Here is a 27396-nt window from a genome sequence, read left to right on the forward strand (position 1 = left end):
TGGCCACACCCCAGTAATTTATCTTATCAGATGGGCTAAGCCAGGTTGAGAGTAAGTGGCAGGTTTTATACCCATTGATGGGTGAGAGGGATGTCTACCCCTAGCATGTGAAGACTTCCCCCAGTGGAATGGATAGATGAGAACAATTTGTACCAATGACCACTAAAGCAGCTGAAACAGAGTCTAGAACATTTTAAATACACATTAAAGATACCAAGGTCACCCAGTACATCCAGGTCTATCATAGTTATTTTGATTTTTGTCCTGCCACTGGACTTTGATGACTTAGAAAGTGAAAATGAAGCTGATGACTTTATGTAATTCTTCCTTCTAAATTTAAATTTAAATTCAGTTCACTTTGCAAGTCAAGATATCATTGATGTATTGGCCCTTTTTGGAAAAATGAACAAAAGCTGTAACATCTGATACAAAGTTTAGGTTTTTCCCTTGGGAGCTGAGTGATCTGCCTGTGTTCAAACTATCAAGTTCCTCTAATTTCTTATAACCTCTTATATGTAGGTCCTGTATCCATTTGGAGTTTTTTGTGGTTAATGGTATGAGATGATAGTCAAAAATTAATACTTTTCAGCCTGTTTGTCAGTTTTCCAAGTAGTTAGATTCTCAGGGTTGATCAAATTCTATGTCATTATGTATATTTGTTTGTGGATCTTGTGCACCTAATATGTTCTATTATTTTGTTTTCTCTTCTTCAACTAGCACCAATAGTTCTGATATTTCTTTTTTTGTAGTATAGTTTGAGATTTGGTACTGGTGGGGTCAGAGTACCAATTCCTACAAGGGTGTTTTCTTTGCTAAAAAATATTTTTATTTAAAACAAGAGGTTACAAAATAAAAAGGTAAAATAGGCACCAGGAGTGGTAAATATGAAATAGATTTGGGAGAGCAACATAATTAGCAAGTAAAGGGACTTTGAAGAAGCCATTATTGGAATATTCCACAAAGTGTAAGTAGGCTAAATCCATAGAGGAGTTTAGCAAACTAACCCGAATTATTTATGGTAAGGAGAAAGACACCATTAAAGGAAAGATGCTTTGAAAAGTACCTGCCTCATGGTGGGCTTAGCCCTGAAAAGGACTTAGCAAAAATCTTTGTCATAAGCTCTTCTTTTATATGGGAAATGTAATGTGGGGGTTTCTCAAGAGAGGAGGAAAAATAAAGGCAGGAACAAGGATGTATACTGAGATGGCAAGACTGCCTTGAAGAGACTAACTGTAATGCCAGAGAAACTGAGGCAAGATAGAAATTAGAGAGATTTTAATATTTTCTTTGGATTTCTGAGAGGGAGAGATTGTGCTAGGGGCATGATGCCCCCAGGGCTGATGCCCAAAGCAAAATGTGAGTTTTCAATGACATATATATAGCTCTAAGCTCTGGTAGCTAAACAAAGGCAGGGGAGGAGTTGGAGTCCAAACTCTGGTGAGCAGGAATCTCCAGGCAGGGATCATCAATCCAGTTCTGACAGGTTGGGGGGGGGGGTAGAAGTATAAATTCTTGATGACTTAGGAGGAGTTAGGAGTCAGGAAGTCTGAACTCCCCCTTATCTTGAGTTTGCACATTTACAATTTATAACCTTAGACTAACTAGCCCCATGTTATATCAGTCCTAATGATCAGGAGGGGGTTGTAAACCAGGGGGATTAAGGGAGAACAATTCAGGGAAACTGAGGCAGGACAATAAAAAGAACTGTGGCACAACACAGACAAAAAGGCAGTCTGGGAAAGTCTGGATTCCCATCTTAAGTATCTTAAAGATGCTAATAAAGGCAGTCTGAGCACTTCATGGTTGCCTTAACTGGTAATATCACAGTCAGGGAAACTAAGTACCCAGGATGAGCATTTTAGCATTTCCTAAGAGGAATAAGCTGGTTTCAGAATTCATTTTAGTACTGCTAGCTAAGTACTGTTCATTTCTCTCTCTCTCTCTCTCTTATAATTTTTTTCATTAAGGCCATATTCCTTCAGATGACTTCTTGATGTTATTCTTGTTTCTTTAGAAATGCCTTGTTTCAGATGAAAAATATGTCTGAAGAATTGAAGAGCCCTATTAGAATTGAGGGTGTATGAAATGAAAAGTAGCTTCCAGCCTTTTCGGTTTATTGCTTCTTTCCTCTTGGGAATGCTTGTTTTTCTCAATTTCAGTTTCACCAACTACCAAATATGATACAAAATGAGCTCAAACTAGTGAGATTTTTGAAGTTAAATGAAATTGGTTACCCATTAATTATCTCCAGAAAAGAAAAGTGCTGGAGGAATATAAAGCTTGCCCTAGGCTTAGGTATTATTAGGGAAACAATGACAGCAAAACACCCAACTAAATTCTTAGTTGCTAGCAAAAAAAACCCCGACTCTTTCTTGTAACCACTTCACCAAATCAGACCTATAGATCTGAGGATTTGCCAGATTATTGGGCCAAGGGAATAATAACTGTATATGCTCCATCTCCCATTCCTACCTCTGATCCTTAAGGCAATCAGTTAAGGTCTACAAGACAAGTAGGCTCTTGAGGGCAAGAGAGGATCAATCTCTACACTTCAGAAAAGATTGAATAAAAAGTGCCCCTTCTCTATGGGCTGCAGAAAGGAGAAAAGTAAGTGGGAGGTAGTAGTTTCCAATTTATGTTGTTTTCTTCTTGATAAGGAGGGGCCAGATGAGGATCTGCAGATGTATAAAGCTGAGCCAAAATCTTGTGTGCACTCAGAAGCAACCAGCTGCTACAGTGAGAATAGTCAGGGGGGTTATGCACATAACCTGCCCTGCCCCTCCTTACTGCTGAGAACTGGCGTCAAGCAATGGAACTTTTTCTGACTATAAGTAATACCAGCTTTAACAATCTTTTTTTACTGAGATCTTGAATACTGTTTTTTCTGGCTTTAAGAAACAATAGAATCTTGGGGAGAGACAATTTAACTTTCACCTGGAGATAGTTAACTTTCATAGAAAGACTGTGGGACACACAGAAAATAGAACTTTGGTGAAATACTGAATGAGTTACCTATCATCTTTGAAAAAGACCAAAGTGAAAATTTGGAGAGAAATGATCATAATATTTGTCTTGGGAAGAGGATAAAATGAAGAGAAATCTTGGAAAACTTTGTCTTTCCATCCAGATAAACCATCACTAAGAGCTGTTGAGAAGTCTGCAGTTGAAGATGATAGCTAGAGGTGACTGTGGTTGTGAACTCCAATATTATTTATGAAGCTTTCTGTGTTCACTTATGCCCATATTAATCTCTTCCTTCTGTGAACTCATACTAGTTTATATCCCTTATTTGGAATATAGCACACTACCTTATGTTTCTTGAGTTAACTTTTTTGGTGCTTCAGTTTTATCTCTCCACATAGACAGTAAACCCTTTGAATTTAGGAAATCCATGTTATATCGTTGTAATCTTCTTTTCCCTTTCTTCAGCACTGGATACATTATTTATTTGCTATTTTGTTGCCATTCACCTAACTGAACTAGGTGGTGTAGTAAATAGAGCACTGGACCTGGAATTAGGAATACTCCTTTTTCTGAGTTCAAATGTGGTCTCAGACACTTCCTAGCTATATGATCCTGGGAAAGTCACTTCATCTTGTTTGCCTTAGTTTTTTCATCTGTGAAATGAATTAGAGAAGGAAATGGCAAACCATTCCAGTATCTTTTCCAAAAAAAAAAAACTCCAAAATGGGGTCATGGAGAATTGGAAATAGTTGAACAATTTCCTCCCCAATATTTTTGCAAAGACTGACTCTCAAGGCTGGAATGTAACTAATAATAATAGGAGGAGGGATTAGTATATATTACCAGCCACTTAGGACCTCTAGGTCCTAGATTCAGATCATATTTTATCCTCTTGGAAAGTCTTTCCTTACCTGAAAGGTATTGGTACTTTTTCCTACCTCAAATTATCAGGTATCTGTAAATTTGTGTATTTACATATAAATGCATAATGTAATGTAAGCTCTATAAATCTATAATTTACAATAAACTCTGAAAGTAGTTAGTACTTTTCCTGTAGTAGAACATTAATAAATACTTGGAATGGACTGGACTGGATATATATTTAATAGTATTCATTATGCTTTAGTTGAATGAGCAACAGTTTACTGTCTCTTCTTGCTTAATTGTTAAAACCCTTTTCCTTACGTGTTATTCACATAATTCAACAGCCAAATCTTACTAACCTTTGATGGATGTCTTGTCATGGTTGCTTGATATTGCAAAGTTTTATATAATATTTTTTTACAATTATGCTCTCCCAAATCTATTGCTATCCCCAAAGTATTCCTGGTGCCTATTTTATCACTTCAAAGGGATTTGTCCAAAATTAAACATAAAGTTTCAGAGGACATGGCAATACCTCAAGCTCAGGTTCTCTGGCTTCATATTTAGTACATTTTATACACTATTATTCTTTCCTTCTAACTTCACTCCTTCCTTTGGCACTTTGCTCTTTTGGCACTGTGTTTAGGACCCAGCAGGGTGGGACTCTGCTTTGGTCTTTTTTATTTCTTGCCCTCTGTGTGGACTGGATGCATAACACTTGTAAGGAAACTTCCAGTTTATGACCCAGAATAAAATAACCTAGCTACAGATATTTTGGCATTAAGTTGGTACAACCTCTCCTAAACTTGTACTTGTTTCAGGCAGGCAGAATTATGCTGTTCTTGTTGGCTTAGCACTGTAGGAAATCTCTTTTCATTCCTCATGTTTAGACTTGCCTACCATAAGCCAACTGAAAGTTCCAGCCAAGCTTGCATGTATACGTGTGAGCCTGAGTGCCTGAATGTGCACGGTGCCATGTACATATAATCTTGATCTTTCCTGCTCAGTTTCTCTTTCTTGTCTTAAAAGCAGGAAGAGAACAACTTAATCTGTATTTTCAAGATTAGTTTGGCACTGTACTAGCTCGACAATAATGGATAGCACACAGGACCTGAAGTCAGTAAGATCTGATTTCAAATCTTGCCTTACTCACTTACTGGTTGGGTGACTTTTGGCAAGTAACCTCTCCCAAACCCAGAATAACTGAATTCATTATCTTTCTTCCTAACTCCTCCCTTCTTCTTAATTTTCATATTACTTGAGAGAACCTCCATCTTTCCCGTCAACGTCTCTCTGTCTCTCTGTCTCTGTCTCTGTCTCTGTCTCTCTCTCCCCCAAGTTAATCTCCCTGCAGCTAGTCTCTCCAGTTCATCCTCTACTCTGCTATTAAATTCATCTTAAATTGAGGGTCTGACCATGTCACATCCTCTTTCAAATCAACTCCAGTGATTCTTGATTGTTTCCAGAATCAAATATAAAATCTTCTGTTTGGTAAAAGCCCTTCATGATCTGACTTCCTATCTTTCCAGTCTTCTTACACTTTCCTTTACCTTCTGCCATCCAGTGATGCTATCTTCTTTTTGTTTTTCACAAGACACTCCTCTTGAATCCAGTTATTTCCCCTGGCTGTCATTAGTTCCTAATGAGGGAGGGGTAAGGAAAAAGGAGCAGAATGCTGTGGTGAGCTAATCCAAGAGGGATTCAACAAAGATGGCATGGACCATGAACAGATTATAAGGGAAATTTAAATTCAGGGGTTTGATATAATGGATTTTTGACCTCACATCACAAGTAGGGACTACCCAAGACCTCCACAGAGGGTGAGATTAGAAGGCTGAGCTGATTCCCCATTAGTGCTCCTTCCCTTACTTGCCTTAGGAAGTAATTTTACCTGAACCTCAGGTTTTCTCTGTCAATCCCACCTATTTATAATAGACCTCATCATAGCCACTTTAGATCTAATAAGTGCAAACTATCTATTTTAGCCCACCATATCTATTGTATAGCCCTATAACATGCTTTACCTTCACATCCTACCCAGGCAATATATCTGAACTATTTTACTGTCTGTCTGCTGCTTTACACAAATCATTTTTCTTTCCTTTGCTTCCCTTTTTGTTCTGGGCACAGTTACCAAATCTGCTGTGTTAGTGCTTTTGGAAAGAATGTGTCAAGTGATTGCCTTATGCATCATTATCCTGTGACTCTTCAGATCAAAACTTCCTTGTATGTGGGACAGTGCTAGACCCTTTTTCATAAATTAACTCATCAGGGACATCTTCAGATACAAAGAGAAAGGATTTATTTGATCCCTGCAGGGAGAGGCCCAGATATACACCTGAGAGCCATCCCAACTCCAGCCATGTGTCTCTGGAACCTGGCCAGATCAACGGAACAGCTGATTAAATAGAAAAAGAACCAAGCCTTTTCGCTGAATAGACTAAAAGGATGTAATCATCCTTGACCCATGGTCCCCAATGTTGTCTGCTTCCTGTGGGTTATGTCACTTCCTGTAATTTCCCTAACTCCCTTCATTTCAGGCTTCAAGGTTATCCCTCCAGGGATGTGTAACCACTTCCCTCCCCAGGGTCCCTCCCTACCTCATAGACTAAAGCCCAATCTCCCAGCTCAGGAAATAGGTATCATGTGACTCAATGCTGAGAAATACTTCATCCAATCAGTTCCATTAACTTGGCTATAGGTTGTCCCAAAAATCTTAGGGCAGTTTTCCTCTGTTAAGATGGAGGCTTTTTGAGGATTGAGGTTGTGTCTTTTTTTGCATTTGTATATAGTAAACAGTTAATAAAATGTCTTTGTCATTGATTGATTCATTCTTGAAAATGAAACCTAGGTGGGTTGGTGTCTTGCCCTGTAAAATGAGCACATATTTATTAAATGCTATTTCACTTATTCATTCTATTTGGGTTCAGGATTAGGATAGTCAGGATAAAGGTCCTAAGGATAAAGGAGCAAAATACTGTAGTTTGGCTGAGTTTTGAAAAAGAAACTTTTCCTCATAAAATGGGCCAGTCACAATATATATTATTACTACAATAGAGTGATGAAGAAATTTTTCCATAGCAGTGGAATTTTAAATGACAGAAAAACTAATGAGGATCCAGGAGAAGAGATTATGACACATTCTTCTTTCTTGACAGATAAGGAACTATTAGAAGATATTTATGTATGATCTGAAGAGGTTTCTGTTTGGGAAGTTTTTGCTTAAAAGTTTTTTGTTGTTGTTTGTTTGTTTGGTTGGTAGTTTGTTTAGTTTTTTGAGTACAGATAGATCTTCAAGGAAATTTGTATTATACAAAATTGCCTAAGTAAAGAATTCTGAAAAAAATATGCATTCCAAAAAAAAAAAAACAACAAAAAACAAAACCCAAACCCCCAATTAACCAACCAAACAAAAAAACAACCCACCATCCTTGTTACCTTTACAGTAAAGTGCTCTCTTTCTCTCAGTTCCTGTCCCTCTGCTTAGCTCTTGACCTCCTACCCTTATACCAACTCCCCTTTGCCCTACAAAAAAATTCCCCAAAACTCTTCAAGTGAAAGCAGAGAAGTAGAAGGAAGAGACCATAGCAATTCTGGTGCCTCTTAGAGGAAACTTTTGTCCGTTTGCCCCACTCTACCCGCTACCTTCATGTATGACCAGTAGGTGTTCTGTTTCCCCTGATACCAAGTCCCTTGTGCAGATATTCCTCCTCCTCTTATATTCCCTCATTCCCTTGAATTACATGCCAGCCCTTTCCCTCGACTGGATGGCTCCTTTCCTGTCTCCTCCTTTTTTCTACTTTTCTGTGCTATAGACAAACTCTTCAACTAACCACTGACAAAGTGAGAATTGTCAGTATTTGAGCTAGAGTGGAATAGGAAATGACTTATATGAAGACAAAAGGAATGAAGTAGCAAAAGTTATTTTTAAAAATACAAAATAAGTTGTTCTAGGTTTCTTTACAACAATCTCTCCTAGAGCATTTAAAATCTGATGTACTCAGTACTCAGATGGGACAGGCAATATACAGAGTTGATAGTTTGGGGCTTGAAGCCAGGAATACCTGTGTTTGAATTCTTCCCCATTTAATTAATTTACCAGTTCTGTAGCTGTGGCCAGTCGCTGAACACTCATCTTCCTTGCATGGCTTTTTGGTGAGACTAATGAGATAATGTTGACAAAACACTAATAAAAATGGCAGCTTTATTAATTATTTTGAGGATATGGGTATTTCCTTTACTGATACACTGAAACCCCTTCTACTCCCAGTCCTTAGTAAATAGTCTTCTTGAATCGTGGTCAAATCCACACTGCCTTGTAGCATAGATTATCATCAGGGTCTGGTGATTGGATTTTAATCCTTTTTTAATTTAATAGGGCCTGCCAGAATTTGCACTCTACTGGTAAAGCCTTTGAGATTGAGGCTACATTCACATTATGTCTTAAATCAGATACAGATTTAAGTAGATTTGTCATAAATTTGATTTGTGTCCAGCCTTTTTAGAAATATATGTATATATAGATATCTTCCTAATATGGAAATCCTTAGTAATCCTTGGATATGCCTTGGCTTCTCTTTGCCACTTTCCCAAATCCCAAAGCTTTCACACCCCTTTCAGGGCATCCAGGCAGAAGAAATTCCTTAAGCAGAGGCAGGTTTCTCTCCTTGGCTTCCTTTTCATTCTTCCCTGAACACTGTGACCCCAAACTCTTGGAAATCATTACCTATAGTCCTGATGACTTGAATTCAGGAGGACCCGAGTTCAAATCTGGTCTCAGACACTTAACACTTCCTAGCTGTGTGACCCTGGGCAAGTCACTTAACCCCAACCTCAAAAAAATAAATACAGAAAGAAAGAAATAAAAATATAGTCCTGATGAAACAGAAGATCACTAGCCCTTATCATTTGCCTTTCCAGTATATCCCAAGTTACTCCAGACCTTCCTTTTACCCTCTGTTTATGGCCTCCAGACCATCAAATGGCTGCCATCTGACTGGATGGTGCACCTCAAGGAATCCTGGGCCTTGCCATTTGTCCCACCAATCTGTCCTTAGACCTCTAGCTGACCTCAGTTGTCTCCTAGAGAGTAAATTTCTTAAGAACAAGAACTGTCTTGTTTTATTGGTTCTATCCCTAGTGCTTAGCACAGTACCTGGCATATAGTAAGAACATTTCCTTTTTTGTCTCTAGGAGTCATGAAGATCTCCACTAATCGTAGAAGGTTTGGTGACATATCTGGCCCAGGTAAGATATCTTTGTAATATTTTCAATCACAATTAATTTACACATTAATGTTATCTGATTTCAATGGGACCTTCACTCAAGCAAGGCGATCCTTTTGTTCCTTTTTAATTTATTTACTATTCCATTCCCGATAGCATTTGTTCTTCTAGCTCTTCTCTTCTCAAGCCTTTCACATCACCCTCTCATTATTAATCACTAAAAAAAAAAAAAAAAATTAGAGCCTTTATTGCGATCTTACTGTTTTACTGTATTTCTCACAATTCCAGATATATTCTCCAATCTCTTTTTTGAAAATCCCTTCTTTTCAGAGACAACCCACCCTTCTGTAAGTGTCTCTGAATCCAAACTTTTCCATAATGTCCAGTAAGTAGCTTCTCCATCTTCCCCATTTATTTCTCTAATCTTCACTCTTTTCTTATTTGCTGATTCTTTCCTTGTTGTCTACAAGCATATCTTAGTCTTCTATATCCATTAAAAAACTCTCACTAGACCCTAGAATTTCATTTTCATCCCTTCCTCAGCCAAAATTTTAGGAATATCTACACTTACTGCCTCCATGTCCTCTTTTTTTGCTCACTTTTCAATCCTTTTCAGTAACTTCCAACTGAACCAAAGTTACAAATGGTCTCTTTGCCAAAACTGATAAACTTTCTTAATTTTCCTCCTTTTTTGACCTTTGCAGAATTTACTATTTACTACCTTCTGTCAGGACACTCTTCTTATTTTGGGATTTGGTGACACTGATTACTTTTTTTGGGTTTTCTTTTTCTGGCCTCTGTCTCTGTCTTCTTTGTTGATCATAATTTATATCACTTCTCACCTCTACCCTTTTACAGATATGTCACAGATATGTAGCCACAATTTCTCTTGAGTGCTATTACTCAACTCAATTATCAATTGCTTTTTGGATATTTTGAATTGAATATCTGTCCTGTTAGAACCTCAAACTCACCATGTCCAAAATAGAATTCATTAGTGTTTCTTTGAAATCCACTCTTCTTTGGGGCTTGTCTATTCTTAGGTTTACCACCATATTTCCAATTATCTATGTTCATAACCTTGATATTATATTTGACTTTTCATTCTTCCTCATCCAAAATACCTAATTGGTTGCTAAATATTGCCATTTCTACCAACACAACTTTCAAATTCACCATCTTCTGTCTACTTACACAGCTACCACTTAATTTTTTAAAATTTCATTAGTATTTTATTTTTCCAAATACATGTAAATATAGTTTTCAATATTCATTTTTGTAAAACTTTGTGTTCCAAATTTTTGTCTCTTCCTCACCTCCCTTCTTCCCCAAACAGCAAGCAATATGATATAGGTTAAATATGTTGAATTCTTTTAAATATATTTCCATATTCATCATGTTGTGTTAAAAAAAATAAGTCCAAAAGAGAAAATATCACGAGAATCCATATTTGGTCTCCATAGTTCTCTCTCTAGATGTGGGTAACATTTTCTACCTGAAATCTGTTGGAATTGCCTTGAATCACCTCATTGTTGAGAAGAGCCAAGTCCATCACAGCAGATCATCACATACTCTGGCTCTTACTGTATACGATGTTCTTCTCTTAGTTCTGCTCACTTTATTCAGCATCAGTTCATGTAAATCTTTCTGAAATCAATCTGCTCATCATTTCTTATAGAACAATAATATTCCATTCCATTCATACACCACAATTTATTCAGCCATTTCCCAACTGATGGGCATCCCCTCAAGCTCCAATTCTTTGCCACAATAAAAAAGGCTGCTAAAAACATTTTTGCAATGTGGGTTCTTTTCAGTCTTTTATCTCTTTGGAATACAGATTCAGTCACTTACTACTTTAGTTCAGGAGCTTGTCATTTCAAAACACATACATAGTTTTCAACATTCACCCTTGCAAAACCTTGTGTTCCAATTTTTTTTCTCCCTCCCTTCTCCCACTCCCTCCTCTAGATGGCAGAACTTATCATTTCTTATCTAAAATATTGCCACTCTCCAACAATGAGATGAACCAATCAGTTCCATTTGTTCAATAATGAAGAGAATCAGCTACACCCAGCGAAAAAATGGGAAATGAGTGTGAACCATAACATAGCATTTCTATTCCCTTTGCTTTTGTCCGCTTGTCTTTTTTTATTTCATTCTCAGATTAATTTTGCCTTATTTCTAAGTCCGATTTTTCTTGTGCAGCAAAATAATTATATGGATATGTGTACATATATTATATTTAACAAATACTTTGTCTATCTGCCATCTGGGGGAGAAGGAGGGAAAAAGTTGGAACAGAAGGTTTTGCAAGGGTCAATGCTGAAAAATTCCCCATGCATATATATCTTGTAAATAAAAAGCTATAATTAAAAAAATAAAATATTGCCACAGCCTCCTAATGGTTTCCCTGCCTCAGTTCTCTCATTGCTTCAATCCATCCTTTATACAGCTGCCAAATTATTTTCCTAAAACACAAATCTAATTATATTATTTCCTTATTCTAATAAATTCTAACTGCCTCTATTATCTATAACATAAAATCCAGAAACTCCTATGTTTACTATCATTTGCTCTTCACAACTTGATCTCTTCCTACTCATAGAGTCAATCTTTGTATCCATGTTCTCCTTCCATTTACTTTTGGTTCTGCCATATGAATTTATTTGTCATTTTGCAAACAGGACACTTCATCTTCTACATGATTTTGTACTACTTGTCCCTCAAGCCTAGAATACTTCTGCCTTGTAGAACCACCTCTTTCCTTCAAGATTAATCTCCTCAGCTGTTAATTCCTATTTTTTCCCCATATTACCTGGTCTGCTATCTTTTCTTCCTTCTCTACCAGATTGCATCCTCAATTATTCTTTCTCTCTCATTTGTTTCTTTAGCCTCTTTCTATCACTGGTTCCTTCCCTACTTTTTTCTCACAAGCTGACTTTCCTGTAACCTTAAAAAGGAAAGAAAACAAACCCCCAAACTGTCAATAGGCTCACTCTTTAAGTTTTCACCTTATATCTCCTTTAGTCAGCCAAACTTTTTTTTTAAAAAACTGAAACTATTCTTTCCAAAATTGCTAATCTCTTAACTTACATATATAATGATTTTTTTTCAGTTCTCAGCTTTTTTTTCAACTTCCCTGCTGTATTTGATATTGCTGACCACCTCTCGTCCCAGGTATTTTCTCTTTTCTATGGATTTTCTCTAGTCTTGCCTGATTTGCTTCCTACCTGTCTGATCATCTTTTTCAGGCCCCTTTCCTGGCCCATAACCATATTATATCTTTAACTGTGTGTATTTCCCAGGATTTTTTTCAGAGGTCCTCTTCTCTTATTTTTCTTCACTGGGATTAACTATAATCTTTAAATAGATAAGCAGATTCAGATCTACTTATCCTGTCTAGCCCCGGTTCTTCCCTTAAGCTTCAGTCCTGTATCACCAAATGTATAGTGGATGCTCTCAACTCATCACATATATAAAGCATTATATCTCCTAAATTTCACTATTTCTATAGAGAGCACCACCATTTCCCCAATTGTTCCTCATTCTGTCACCAATCATTTGTCAAATCTTTCAGTATCTTTCACCACATTTCTCATATCTGACCCTCTCTCTCAATTTCTCCTCCCCTCCCAATTTAGTTTAGACTTTAACCATCTTTCCACACACAGATATCCTTTCCATATTGCAACTTTCCCCATTGTGTTTTTGAAATATCATGGGCCTGCAGAAGAAATTACATGGGAGTTTTGGGTAATTTTGCTAAAGTTGCAGATAACACAGAAAAAGTTTAGAAACTCAGAAATGCATAAAATATTGTACAGTATTGAATCAAAATAATTTCTCTTTTAATACCATAATAACTTAGACTTCTTTGATACAAAGGAAGGGCCAACAAACTTTTATGCAGATTTTCTAGATTGTGAGAGCACAGTGCCCCAAATATCCCACCTTTCTCTTCCCCCACCATGTGGAAGAGATAATTGTACTGCCAAAGGAATTTTCCTTAATCTTAGATCTGACCATGTGATTATATGCTCAATTCCAGAAGCTTCCTATTTCCTAGAAGACAAACTTAAACTCCTTTATTTAGCTCTTAAAGCCTTATTCTATTTGATCTCAACCTGTTTTTTCCAGTCTCATTGTACATGATTTCCCTTCCCATATTCAGTGATTCTGCTAAAATTGGACATCTCTTTGTTTTTTGTGTTAAACATTATGTTTTATTCTAGTTCTCCTGATCACCTCCTCCCCTTCTAGTCAGTATAGTAAATAAGTTAATTAGTATCCAGTTTATAGGTAATAGCAGGAAATAAGATTGCAAAGGGGTAGAGTAGAAGCCCCAAAGATCAACAGAGCACAATTTACACATTATATCATATATTAACCAAAAATTACGTCCTGGTAATATGTGCTGAATCAGGGGAAAGATCTAGATGCTACTTATCAGAGTTCTGTTCCTATGATATATAGATGTCAGAAGAAATCTAGATCTCTACAGTTCTACTTTGAGATGATTTGGTATGGAAACATGTTTAAAAGGATACCATATATTTAACCTATATCAGATTGCTTATCATCTTGGAGTAGGGGGAGGTGAAGAAGGGAGGGAGAAAATTTTGGGACACAAAGCTTTATAAAAACAAATGTTGAAAACTCTCTTTACATGTCGTTGGAAAAATAAAACACTATTAAGGAAAACATAGAAATTAAAATAAACTTTCAGATTATTTGGACATGTTAATGAACTGATCTTGGAAAGGCACTGATTGGAGGTTGTCTGTTTCCCTCCAAAGCCCTATTAAAGTGAGACCTCAGACTTCTGCCCCCAAAATTCTTTCATCTCCATTGGGTCCATGCTGCCAGTGCTGCCAACTCTAATTCATGATTATGTGAGTGAGAGTCTCTGCCTCTCACTCTCCTCAACCATCCTCTTCTCTTCAATATCTAACCTCCCTTCAATATCTCATTCCCCTGTCCCTAAACTCTGCTATCTGCCCCTGTATTCCTTTCCACTTTATACTGTATGTCTCTGTGCCTTATTAAAAGTGTAATTGCAGCTCCATATCCCTACTCTTACGGTTTTTCTTGGTGAGTAGTCAAAGAATTGGGCATACCTGATCCATTTTAAAATTTCATAAATTATTAACTCATATATGATTTAATTCCTTTATCCTTATCCCTTTTTACTGGCTATTTTTGTTTAATTTGTTATTTTTATTTTTCCCAGATATGTGTAAAAATTTTTTTTGTTATACATGTACATATACATGTATACATATACATATTTCCACATGAATCAGGTTGGGAGAGAAAAATCAGAACAAAGGGGAAAAAACACAAGAAAAAAAAGATGAAAATAATATGTATTGATCTACATTTAGTTTCCATAATTCTCTCTCTGGATACAGATGGTGTTTTCTATCCAAAGTTTATTGGGATTGCCTTGGATCATTGAATTGCTGAGAAGAACTAAGTCTGTTACTGTGTATGATGGTTTACTGGTACTCCTTGCTTCACTCAGCATCAGCTCATGTAAATATTTCCAGATCTTTCTAAAATCATCCTGTTATCACTTTTTATAGAAGAATAATATTCTATTACTTTCATATACCATTTGTATTGGCAATTGTAAATTCCTAAAAGACAATTCTCTGCTCTCTGCCTCATAGAATCCATTTTTTCTTCTAAAACAAAGCTCAAGTACAGTATTCCATATAAAACCTTTCCTGATTTCTCTAGATGATAGTACCCTCCTTTTCAAATAACATTTTATTTAAATACTTTGCATATATTATATTTACCCATTTTATATTTTGTCATATATATGAATATATATAACATATATAAATATATATTCATATATGTACTTGTTTCTCCCATTAGAGAACCCTGTCTCTTTTAAAACTTGTTCCAATTTAATATCTTTTGCCATAAAATAGGCTCATTGACATTTCAAATTAAATAAGGTATATTTTCTTAAGCCAGGAGAACTTATGGGTTTTATTGACCAATATCTAGTAGCAGCAAATCTATGCATTATTTGCAACATTATCTGATGCATTTCCCATTTACCTGAGAACGCTGAGCACCTGATATTCACTTCATGAAAGCCATAGTAATATTCCTCTAGATCTTCTCTAGTTTATTCTATCCTAGGAGCACCAAATGCATACATTGACATTGTTTAACTTAAACTAACAAGGGGTTATAAGGACCTGTAAGTTTGTGTAAAGCAAGCTTATGTTTTTTCTTCCTTCCTTCCTTCCTTCCTTCCTTCCTTCCTTCCTTCCTTCCTTCCTTCCTTCCTTCCTTCCTTCCTTCCTTCCTTCCTTCCTTCCTTCCTTCCTTCCTTCCTTCCTTCCTTCCTTCCTTCCTTCCTTCCTTCCTTCTTTCTTTCTTTCTTTCTTTCTTTCTTTCTTTCTTTCTTTCTTTCTTTCTTTCTTTCTTTCTTTCTTTCTTTCTTTCTTTCTTTCTTTCTTTCTTTCTTTCTTTCTTTCTTTCTTTCTTTCTTTCTTTCTTTCTTTCTTTCTTTCTTTCTTTCTTTCTTCCTTCCTTTCTTCCTTCCTTCCTTCCTTTCTTTTTTCTTTCTTCCTTCCTTCCTTTCTTTCTTCTTTTCTTTTTCTTCCTTCTTAATTTGGATGTCACAGACCCTGTGGGTAGATGTCTGGATATCCATGAACCTGAAAAAGAAAAAAATTACATCTTTATTTCAATATGATTGATTTTCTTTGTAAATCCTATATATTTTTCTTTTTCTTTTGTTTTCATTTGCTGAGACAATTGGTGTTAAGTGTCTTGCCCAGAGTCACACAGCTAGGAAGTGTTAAGTGTCTGAAACCGCATTTGAACTCAGGTTCTCCTGACTTCAGGGCTGGTGCTCTCTCCACTGCTCCACCTAGCTGCTCCAATCATATGTATTTTAAAATATTATTCTGGAACTTTATCAAATTGCCAGATGGATCCCTATGTACACAAAAAGGGTTAAGAATCCCTGCTGTATGTTAAGCTTAGCATATTCTTTTTTATGAACTGGTCTGGATCTTGCAGACAGTGTATCTAGACAGCACCTTTGTGTTGGAGGTGATACTAATAATAGGCCTCATGTTCAACTTATCTTTCTTAGACTGACTCAGGGTCTGGGGCATAGGACAGGCAGCTCATCTCTCATGACTGATATAATTTGCCCATTCAGTCTTAAAGGAAGAGAGTGCTTTTTCCTCTGCCTTGTTAGGTAATGATTGCTATAGAAAATTTTATACATGAAAACAAGGACAAGCACTGTTCTGTCCTGGTTCTTTCCCTGAGATTTTGCCCTGTCAATGGTTCCAGTTTTGCACTGTCAGCATTTTGTGGCAAACTGGCCATAGCTTGTCTTGGAAGCCTAAGGCATAATTTCCAAAGTATGAAGCTCTAACCAACTATCTGGGTTTCACTGGGGACTGCTTGCTGACAGCATGAAATCCTCTCTTTTGGTTTCTGTGTGGGCTCTCTGGGTGCCCCTCCAACAGAACAAGAAATCTTCCTAGTTTTTTTCCTCTAAAATTACAGAATCTCAGGAAAGGAGGATCTCGATTAATTGAATTGCTACTTTAGCAGAAATTCCAAAGACAACTAAATCAAGATTAGAAGAATCTAAACTTTAACAAGGCTACAAAGTCTCCTTAGGGAGGTTGCTATAGTTCGTTAAATGTCATGATGCAAAGATCAATTCTTTAAAGATTTTCAGAACTTAAAAGTCTAAAAAGTAATCCACAGTTAACAATCATGGTAAATTATGATAATATAGTACATGACATTCCAGCTTCTACCTCTGTCCCTTTTTTAGCCTCCCTAGTCTGACAATAATCTTTTCCCCACATTTCTACTTGCTTTTTTAAGGGCACAACAGCTCAGCTGTAATCTCCTATACAAGGTCCTTCCATATCCTCTCAGGTATTGGCCTTTCTTGGTTTTGAAATTATTTTACATAATGATTATGGCAATATAAACAGAAAGAACAAAGACAAAGCAAAAACCCCAAATTGAATGCTATTAGTTATAATGATCAAACTTGTCCTGGAAGAAGAGCCAAAAAAATGAACCTCCTTTTTTTTTCTGAGCAATTGGGGTTAAATGACTTGCTCAGGGTCACACGGCTAGGAAATATTAAGTGTTTGAGGCCAGATCTGGACTCAGGTCCTCCTGACTTCAGAGCTCTACCCACTGCACCACCTAGCTGCCTTTACCTCCCTTTTTTCTTTGCAGAGACAGTGGACTATGAGTGTGGAACATTGCAAATAATCTGTCTTGGTTGATGATTTGGTTAATTTTGCTGAATTACTTCCCTCTCATCCCTTTAAAAAAATTTCTTTATCTTTTTGGGAAGGGGTTGAGGGTCTATGTATTTGGAAATAAAAGTGAATTTTTTTAAAGATCAAAATTGTCTTTTAAAAATTACTTTATATATATTTTATATTACTTGTGTCTTTATTTTATCTGGTTACCAGTAGAATAAAGGCAGAAATTGCTTATCTTTTTATCCCAAGCACTTAGCATATCATACATAGTAACCACTTAATGAGTAGGTATTGATTTGAATTGAATGATGTAGTTCTAGCTAGTGAATTTAGAGAACTTAAATTTTTCCTTTAAGTTGAAGTTTTCTTCTTACGATGACCACTTTTGTCAAACTTAAATGTATATAAATCCTCTGACTTTTTTTTTCTGAGGCTATAGGGATTTTTCTCTATGAGACAGCAGGAAATCACCATTCTTTTGAAGGTGACATCCTTTTTTCCTTGACCAGTCATATTTACCTTCCTACCTATATCTTGGGGTAGTGCTTTTCCTTCCCTTGAATCCTTATCTTGGACTTCCGGAGCAGAGAGGTAGCTGCCTGACTTTCCCTCTTCTGTTCAAGTTATTTGTAAGTTATATTGAGGTTTAAGTCAGAGAAGACATAATTCACTGTACTCCCAATCTATTTGACTTCTCACTTGATCCAAGGCTGACTGGATCAATTCAATTCTTGGAACATTTTTGTTGCTTTTCTCTCTCTTTTTTAGAAGTAGTTGGATTAAATGGCTGCCCAGGGTCACATAGCTAAAAATGTCTAAAGTTGGTCTTGAACTCAGGTGCCCTTGACTTGACTCCAGGGCCAGTGATTTATCAACTGTGCTACCTGAGTAGCCCTAACCTAACCCTATGGCAGGAGGAAGGAGAACCCTGGTAAATAGTTATCATATGACAGAAGAAAGTAATACTATTAAATACATAAGTCAAATAAGATTTAGTTATGGTGTTTTGGAAAACTTTAAATGCTATATAAAAGCCAAGTGTTAATGGAAGAGACATTAGAAATCATCTGGATCTAATCCCCATTTTACAGATGAGAAAACTGAGGTTTGGGAAAGTATCTTTCCTGAGGAGACATGATGAAATAATGGTGAAGTTGAGATTTAATCCCAGCAAAAAGTCACTACAGAGAGATATGAGAAAGAGAGACAGAGATAGAGACAGAGACAGACATGAGGGAGAGAGAGAGAGACAGAGTCAGAGTCTGAGAGAGACAGAGACAAGGCAAGGTTTCATCAAGGAACACAGGTTAAACCAGCCAAATTTACTTCATTTCTTTTTTCATGGGATTACCAAAGCAGAAGAACAGAAGAACAAGAGAATTTTGGCTTTAGCCAACTGTGTGTTTTTTTTTTTTTTTGTTTTTTTTTTTTGTTTTTTTAAATATCAAGTATCTCATTCTTTTTGTGGAAAAGATGGGAAAAATGTGGGATAGATAGATAATATGGTTTAGATAGATTTCAAACTAGTTGAATGATCCAACTCAAAGCACAGTTATTAATGTATTAATGCCACCTTGTCTCTAGTTAAGTGCCCCAGAAATCTGTCCTTGGTTTTGGGCTAGTTAACAGTTTTATCAGTTACTTGGATGAGTACATAGATGACATGTTCGTCAATATGCAGATGGCAAAGCTAGGAACTATTGCTAACATACACAGGATGCAAAAAGATCTTGACAGTCTAGATAGATAGATCTAGATATATCTTGATTGAGCTAAATCTAATGAGATTAAAGCTTAGTAGGAATAAATGTGAAGTCTTACTATCTGCTTCAAAAAATTAACCTTACAACCATAGAATGAAGGCAAGGGGTAGAGAGGAATAATGAGAAAGTCTGCAAGCTTAATGTGTTGTGGAAACCCAAAGGGCTTATTTGGTCTTTGGGCTGCGTTAAAAAGGCCCTTTTTTGTTGTTGTAATTGTGTCTGATTCTTCATGACCCACGAACCATAGCACACCAGGCCATTCTAGCCCCCATTATGTCTCAAAATCTGTTCAAGTTAATGTTCATTGTTCCCATGCTACTATTCATATTTTCCTTTTGCATTCAATCTCTCCCAACATTAGAGTCTTTTCCAATAAGTCCCGTCTTCTCATTATGTGACCACAATATTTAAGCTTCAGCTTCTTAGGTCAACAATACCATCGGATCACATGTGGAATACTGCTTAGTTCTGGGTATTATGGTTTTAGAAGGACATTGATAAACTGGAGGGCATACAGAAGAAGATAACCAGAATACCAAAGGACTTAGAGTTTTTGGCCATAGAAGGATTGATTTAAGGAACTGGGGATGTTCAGGCTGGGGAAAAATCTAGGAAAATGTGACAATTGTCTTAAGCATTTAAAAGACTATCATGTGGAAGAAGAATCAGCTATTTTTTGTTGTTGTTGTTGTTTTGTTTTTTGTTTTTTGTTTTTTGTTGAGCCTTGGGGTAGAACCAGATGTAATAGATAGAAGGTAAAAGGCAAATTTTGGCTTACTTTTAGCAAAAACAAACAAACAAGCAAAAAAACCAAACAAAAATATTTTTACTAATCTGAGCTGTCTAAAAGTGTAATGCCTCCAGAGGTGGTGAGTTCCCATTTATTTGAATTCTTCAAGCAAAGAAGGAATGACCATCTGACCATTTGCTGGGTCTATTATAATAACTATTCTTTTCAGATATCATTAGATGGGTCTTGAGGTCTCTTCTATATTTAAATTCTGTAATTCTTAATTTCCAATCTTCTTTTTTTCCTGTTCCATGTACTGTATGTCCCTACCTTCTGCATGTCACTGAACAAGAGAGAGGTGCCTGAACTTAGAATCTATAGTAGCAGTGATTATTGCCTGAACCAAGAAGTACTTTGAAGACAGTGATCCTCATTTGGACTGGAACCAGGAAGAGGGGGTTAGGAGTACAGGGTCATCAAGAACAGAATTTGGTCATATCTGGAATGTTTTTCACTATTATTTTGAATTCATTCCATACAAAAGTAGGAAAACTCCTAAAACAAACAAGATAATCCAGCATGCTCACACAAGCATGCTCAATATCAGGCCATGAGTTCAGAGACTAGGCAAAATGTATTTATTTAGGAACATAACAACCTTGGGGGGAAAATAAAAAGCTGAGAGAGGATTCAGATGTGTAATGCAGTCAGCCTGCAAGAGCTGGGAGCCTGTGTCCTCACACTGAGGACTACAGGCAGCTCCAACTTTATCAGTCAGGAGTGGGGTGTTTCCAGAGGACCACTGGACAGGTACAACAGAAGTGCAGTCACTTCTCTACAGAGTAGAGGGAATGGCAGAAGATAGGGATGGGGAGAGCTCCATGAGAAGGAAAGCTCTGGAGTGGTAAGGTAAGGATACAGCAATATTTTTTTACCATATTTCTAGCCATATGAAAAGATGCTCCAAGTCATTATTAATCAGAGAAATGCAAATTAAGACAACTCTGAGATACCACTACACATCTCAAATTGGCTAGAATGACAGGGAAAGATAATGCAGAATGTTGGAGGGGATGTGGGAAAACAGGGACACTAATACATTGTTGGTGGAATTGTGAATATATCCAGCCATTCTAGAGAGCAATTTGGAACTATGCTCAAAGAGGGACTTGTATGTGCAAGAATGTTTGTGGCAGCCCTCTTTGTAGTGACCAGAAACTGGAAACTGAGTGGATGCCCATCGATTGGAGAAAGGCTGAATAAATTGTGGTATGTGAATATTATGGATTATTATTGTTTTGTAAGAAATGACCAACAGGATGATTTCAGAAAGGCCTGGAGAGACTTGCATGAACTGATGCTGAGTGAAATGAGCAGGACTAAGAGATCGTTGTATACTTCAACAACAATACTGTATGATGATCAATTCTGATGATCGTGGCCACCTTCAACATTGAGATGAACCAAATCAGTTCCAATAGAGCAGTAATGAACTAAACCAGTTACACCCAGTGAAAGAACTCTGGGAGATGACTATGAATCACTAACACAGAATTCCCAATCCCTCTATTTTTGTCCGCCTACATTTTTTATTTTCTTCACAGATTAATTGTACACTATTTCAAGTCTGATTCTTTTTGTACAGCAAAATAGCTATATGGACATGTATACATATATTGTATTTAATTTATACTTTAACATGTTTAACATGTATTGGTCAACCTGCCATCTGGGGGAAGGGGTGGGGGGAAGGAGGGGAAAAATTGGAACAAAAGGTTTGGCAATTGTCAATGTTGTAAAATTACCCATGCATATATCTGGTAAATAGAAAAACTATAATGAAAAAAAATTATATATATATATATGTATATATATATATACATATATGTGTATGTGTGTGTGTGTGTGTGTGTGTGTGTGTGTGTTGTTACCTCTTCTTTAATTCAATAGAGGAACAAAATAGTCAATATTTGAGTTTAAGATCAAGCAAGTAATTTTAGAAGGCCATCTGAACACAAACTGAAACTGGATAGGACCAATTTTTTATTATCTTAGATAAAAATAAAGGTACTATGTAAATCTGAAACCAATGGATCATTGGAAACAGAGAAAAGTATGCTGGATTAGGGAAAATTAAGAGGACCTGAATTTAATTCCTATTTCTACCACTTACTACCTGTGTGACCTAAGATAAATTTAAAGAGGTTTTAGTCAACTTCAAACTCAACCTGAATCAGCAGTGTGGTGTGTTAAGTTAAAAAAAAAACACCTACTAGAATCTTGGATTGCCTGAAGAAAAACATAGCTTCCAGGAATAGGGAGGAGATCACCTCTAGAGGCCTGATGTTAGATATGCTTGTGCGTACATGTTGGTTTGTCTTGTTTGTTTTGGGTGTTTTTCTATTTCTATATGGAATAAATCCAAAATAATAGTGAAAAGCAATCTAGGCATAACCAAACTCAACTAATAGCTCTGTACTTCTGACCTTTTAAAGTTTCATCTGGAGTGTTATGTTTGGTTCTGGGCATCAATTATTTATTTGTTTGTTTGTTTGCTGTAGTGATTGGGGTTAAGTGACTTGCCCAGTAATGTAAAAAGGACATAGGTAAACTGGAGAACATCCCAGATGATGAAGAGTCTTGAAAATATGTCATATGAGGGAATATCCTGGATGCTGGAGAGATTTGAATCTATGTCATATGAGGAACTAGGACTTTTTGGCCTGGAGAGGGGAAGATTTAGTGGAGGAGTATGATAGCTCTTTTCAAATATTTAAAGTACTGTTATGTATGGAAAGGGTTAAACTTGTTGGGAAGGTTTTTGGTTTTGGTGGGTTTTTACTGTTGTTGCTTTAAAGAATAGAAATAGGAACATTATGTTAAAGTTGCAGTGAGGAAAATTTTTAGGTTTAATGTTTGAGAAAACTTTCTAATAACTTTTATTGAGTTGTTTTTCAGTTGTGTCTGATTCTTTGTGACGCCATTTGGGATTTTCTTGGCAAAGATACTGAGTAATTTGCCTTTTCTTTCTCCAGCTCATTTTACAAATGAGGAAACTGAGGCAAACAGGGTTAAGTGACTAAATATCTGAGACCAGATTTGAATTTTTGAAGATGAGTCTTTCTAACTTCAGAACCAGCTCTATAACCAATGCAGCACCTAACTGCTACTTCTGATAACTGGAACTGTCCTAAAGTGGAACAAGCTACCTCTGGAGATGATCTTTTTGCCCTCCTTTGAAATGCTCAAGCAAAAGCTCTTCAAACAAGTGTTGGGTATGTTATTCAATGATTGGTTGGATTAATTGGAAGAAGTTTCTTGAAACTCTAAATTTATGATTTTTTTAAAGCATTCTAGGAAAGGGTCCCCCTTTAGCTTTAAGACTCCATTTTAGCCAATAACTTCAACCTCTTTGCACTTAACCTTTCCCCAAGCTTTGAAGGAGTGTTTCTCTTTTGCTATGTACTATCTTTTATTCATGGTCTCCCTGAATGTGAGCAGGCAGAAAGGTGGAAAAGAAACACCAGAAGATTTAGAGAAAAGGTCATTTTTCTTTTTTTCTTTCTAGTAAATTTATTTATTTTTAATACATATTATGAATCATGTTGGGAGAGAAAGATCAGAGCAAAGGGAAAAAACAATGGGAGAGATTTTTAAAAAATAGAAAAAAGAAGTGAACATAGCATGCGCTGATTTACTTTCAGTCTCCTTAGTTCTTTTTCTGGATGCAGATGGCATTTTCTGTCCAAAGTCTATTGGGATTGCTTTGGATCACTGAACCATTGAAAAGAACCAAGTTTTTCATAATTGATCATTGAACATTCTTACCATTATTGTGTACAATCTATTCCTGGTTCTGCTTGTTTCATTCAGCATCAGTTCATATAAATCTTTTTGGCCTTTTAAAAATCAGCCTGTTCATCATTTTTTTATAGAACAATAATATTCCATTATCTTCATATACCACAACTTGTTCAGCCATTCTCCAATTGATGGGCATCTACTCGTTTTCCAATTCTTTGGTACCACAAAAAGAACTGCTACAAACATTTTTGCACATGGTGGTTCTTTTCTCCCTTTAAGATTTCCTTAAGATACAGTAATGGCCTTGCTGGGTCAAGGGTATGCGGTTTTATAGCTCTTTTGTTATAGTTACAAATTACCCTCCAGAAAATGGTCATTTTTTCTATTATGAATTAACTATCTCCCACTCTTCATCCAGTCCCCCAACCTCCAACCCCTAAAAGAGAGTTAGCTCCAAGCTAGTGGGCATTGAGAAATTGCTTCTGCATCTCACAGGTCCATGCATCTCCCTGATTAATGGTGAAACAGGTAGCAAGCAGATGAATGAGAGTGATATTTATTTTCTTTTCTTTTTTTTAAACTGATAATATTTGTGTGGAAATTGCTCTGAGAAAAGCTTATTTTTTCATAAAAAACTCTAGGACAGAGCTAAGAGTATGATGTTGCTGTGGACTAGAGGCAAGCAGAGTGCCGTCAGGGCAGGGATAAGTAACATCTTATTACTTATTCTCTATATGCTTTTGAAAATTCCCTAATTCTACTTTGGTCCTGGAGCACAGGAGATAGATTTGTGCAATTCTAAATCTGTCTCTGGAGGAAGGATAATGAAAGAGCACATGGTTACACTAAAGGTGGGAGTCAAAAGACTGGTCTATAAATGATTTTGGCTCCTTGAATAAGCTCATTTCCATATGATGGATAGTGAAATGGGAAAAGAAAGAAAAAAAAACGCTAATTCTCACAGACTTTGGGACTTTTTAAATAGAGAATGTTTACGAACCTGGGCTTTGCCAACCCCATATCTCAGGTGGATGAGCAAAAGAGTTTAAAGCAGCATAGGCAAAATGGAGATAATGCAAGCTTTAGGTTTATTTTGTTTTTGTTCATATTACCTAATGATTTCCAAGGCAATTTCAAATTTCAGTTTCTTCCCCTTGGCTTCCCTATACAACAACAACAAAAATCTTTGAAGACTGTACATAAAAAATTATTTAAACTAGCTAGTCAGCTAGTCAGTGACTGACTATTTTCCAGGTACTGTACTTAATTTCTAAAGACAGAAAGAAAAAAAAGAAAAAAAAACCAACAGAACATATTTCTTATTTTAAGATACTAAGATTATAAGATAAAGCAGGTATATATGGAAGGTAATTTGGAGGTAAAGGACTAGATCTGAAAAGATCTGTGGCAGATGGTGGTATTTGAGCTGAGTCTTAAAGGAAGCCAGTGATTCCAAGAAGCAGAGGTCAGAAGGAAAAACGTTCCAGACACGAGAAAAAGTTATATAAAGACACAAAGACAGGGCAATGAGTGTTATATGTAAGGAACAGCAATTAGATCAGTGGAATTGGGTCACAGGATACGTGAAGAGAGGAGTAAAGTATAAGAAAACTAGAAAAAAAAATAAGGAGCTTTAAATGGAACAATGGGAATTTTCCATTTGATTCTGGAAGCTGGGAATTTCTGAAGTTTGTTGACCTTGAGTGGGGTTGACATAGTTAGACTGCACTTTAGGAAATTCACTTTGGCATCTTAGTGGAAAAATTGGAATGGGGAGAAACTTCAGGCAGGGAGTACAACTAGAAATCTATTGAATAGTCCAGGAATGAGGTGATGGCCTGGGAAAAGATGGAGGCTCTGGGACTATTGAGAAGGGGACTTCAGGGAGATATATTAAGGTAGAAAAAACAAGATGTGGTAGTAGATTGGCTACAATGGATGAATAGGAGTGAGAAGAACAGGATGACACTGAGGGTTCTAGTGTGAGTAGATGAGAGAATGGTAGTGCCTTTGAGTAAAATAGGGAAATTTGGAAGAGGAGATAAATTTGTTTGTTTAATTGGAGGGAAGAGGATAATGAGTTTTGTTTTAGACATGTTACATTTGAAATGCTTAAAGCAAATCCATGTCCTGCTAAGAAAACATATATGTAATACTAGAACCTGAAAGAGATTAGATCTTAGAATAATTTGCATAGAGATGGTAGTTAAACCTATGGAAACTGATGAGCTCACTAAACAATATAGTATGGAAGGGAAAGAGAGGAGGGCAAGGGTGGAGAATATCCATTCTTAATATTACCTGGCTGAATTTCTAGTAAAAGAAACAGGAAACTGAAGAGATAATAGCCTCATAAAAAACACAGAGAAGAATAAGTTTGTAAGAATGAGAGGGTGATAAATAGTTTAAAAAGTTACAAAAGAAGTATGAGAAGTGAGAAAAGATCATTAGGTTTGGCAATTAAAAGTTTCAATTGAATGGTGGGAACAGAAGATAGATTATGTTTATAATCCATCCATTTCTTCCCCTTCCTCTCCTTCTACTTCCCGGCATTCTGGGTGGTCCAACATTCCCTGCTTAAGCATTTTCCAAACCTTTAGTTGGCTCACTAAGCCCAAACTGAGGGAGCAGCTCAGTACCACACACACACACACACACACACACACACACACACCCCATATATACAAAATGTATATGTACATACACACATAGATACATATACATATGTGTATATATGCTGAATATATATATATATATATTATTCCAGAAGGCATAAAAAAGAATGAATATATATATACATATATATTCATTATACTTAATGCTTTTTTGAATAACACAATTTTCCTGTTTATTTCTATTTATCTTTTTCTATTTTTACTATGGTTTATCTAAGTTCATGTTACTACCTCATTTTTTGAGTTCAACTGAAACATAATAGATTTTGTTCCAGTTCCTCATTTTTAACTTTGTTAATCTTCAATTCAACTTAGTAAGTGGTTATTACATGAAGGCATTGGGAATATAAAGAAACAATAAACTAATCTCTACCTACAAGAAGCTTGTTTTCTTTGGAAACAAGGGTACAGGATGGGGGTTGAGGGGAGATACAACATGTGTCCAGATAAGTATATAAACAATAATTTGAGAATAACTTGGGGGATTAAAAAAAGCAGCCCATAAGTTGTGATATCTGAAATGGATCTTTAAGATTAGGACTAGTTAGGAGGCTATATATAATAGTTAATTATTCTAAGAGGAAAAAAAGAATGTGGGAGAGCATTCTAGATATAGGAACATGGAGGAAGGAAATGAAATGCTGTGCTTGGGGAAGAACAAGTAAGCCAGATGGGCAAAAGCATAGTGTATGTGAAGGAATTTGTTAAGGGACATGATAACTGGAAAGTTCAGCTTAAGCCAACCTGAAGGAGTTGTACCAAGTTGGGAAATTTGTATTATATTCTAGAAGTAATAAAGAACCACAGAAAAATTTTTTAAAATATTCCAAATTACATGCCATATCTAAGGCAGTCAAATATCAAGCATTTAAAAAAATTTATTCAGATTTAAATAGTTTTTTTAATATTTTATTTTTTTCCAGATACATAAAGACAGTTTAAAAATTTTCATTTTATTTTTGATTTTAACAGCATTTTAATTCTTTTCAATTACATGTAAAGACAGTTTTTTCAACATTCATTTTTGTAAGATTTTGTTTTTCTTTCCCTCCCCAAACCAGCAAGCAATCTGATAAAGACTACACAGGT

The 27396-nt window shown here is 36.2% G+C and overlaps 1 protein-coding gene across 1 annotated transcript in view; it reads left to right on the plus strand.

Annotated features, from left to right (window-relative positions):
- The window catches only part of SEPTIN9 (septin 9), a 341706-nt gene that overhangs the window by 33012 nt on the left and 281298 nt on the right, over nt 1-27396 (plus strand). The window contains exon 2 of the mRNA XM_074260228.1: nt 9022-9075. Within this exon, the coding sequence (XP_074116329.1) occupies nt 9022-9075 (54 nt within the window). The remainder of the gene's footprint in view (nt 1-9021; nt 9076-27396) is intronic.

This window comes from Sminthopsis crassicaudata, chromosome 4, assembly GCF_048593235.1.
Source record: "Sminthopsis crassicaudata isolate SCR6 chromosome 4, ASM4859323v1, whole genome shotgun sequence".
Classification (NCBI taxonomy): domain Eukaryota; kingdom Metazoa; phylum Chordata; class Mammalia; order Dasyuromorphia; family Dasyuridae; genus Sminthopsis; species Sminthopsis crassicaudata.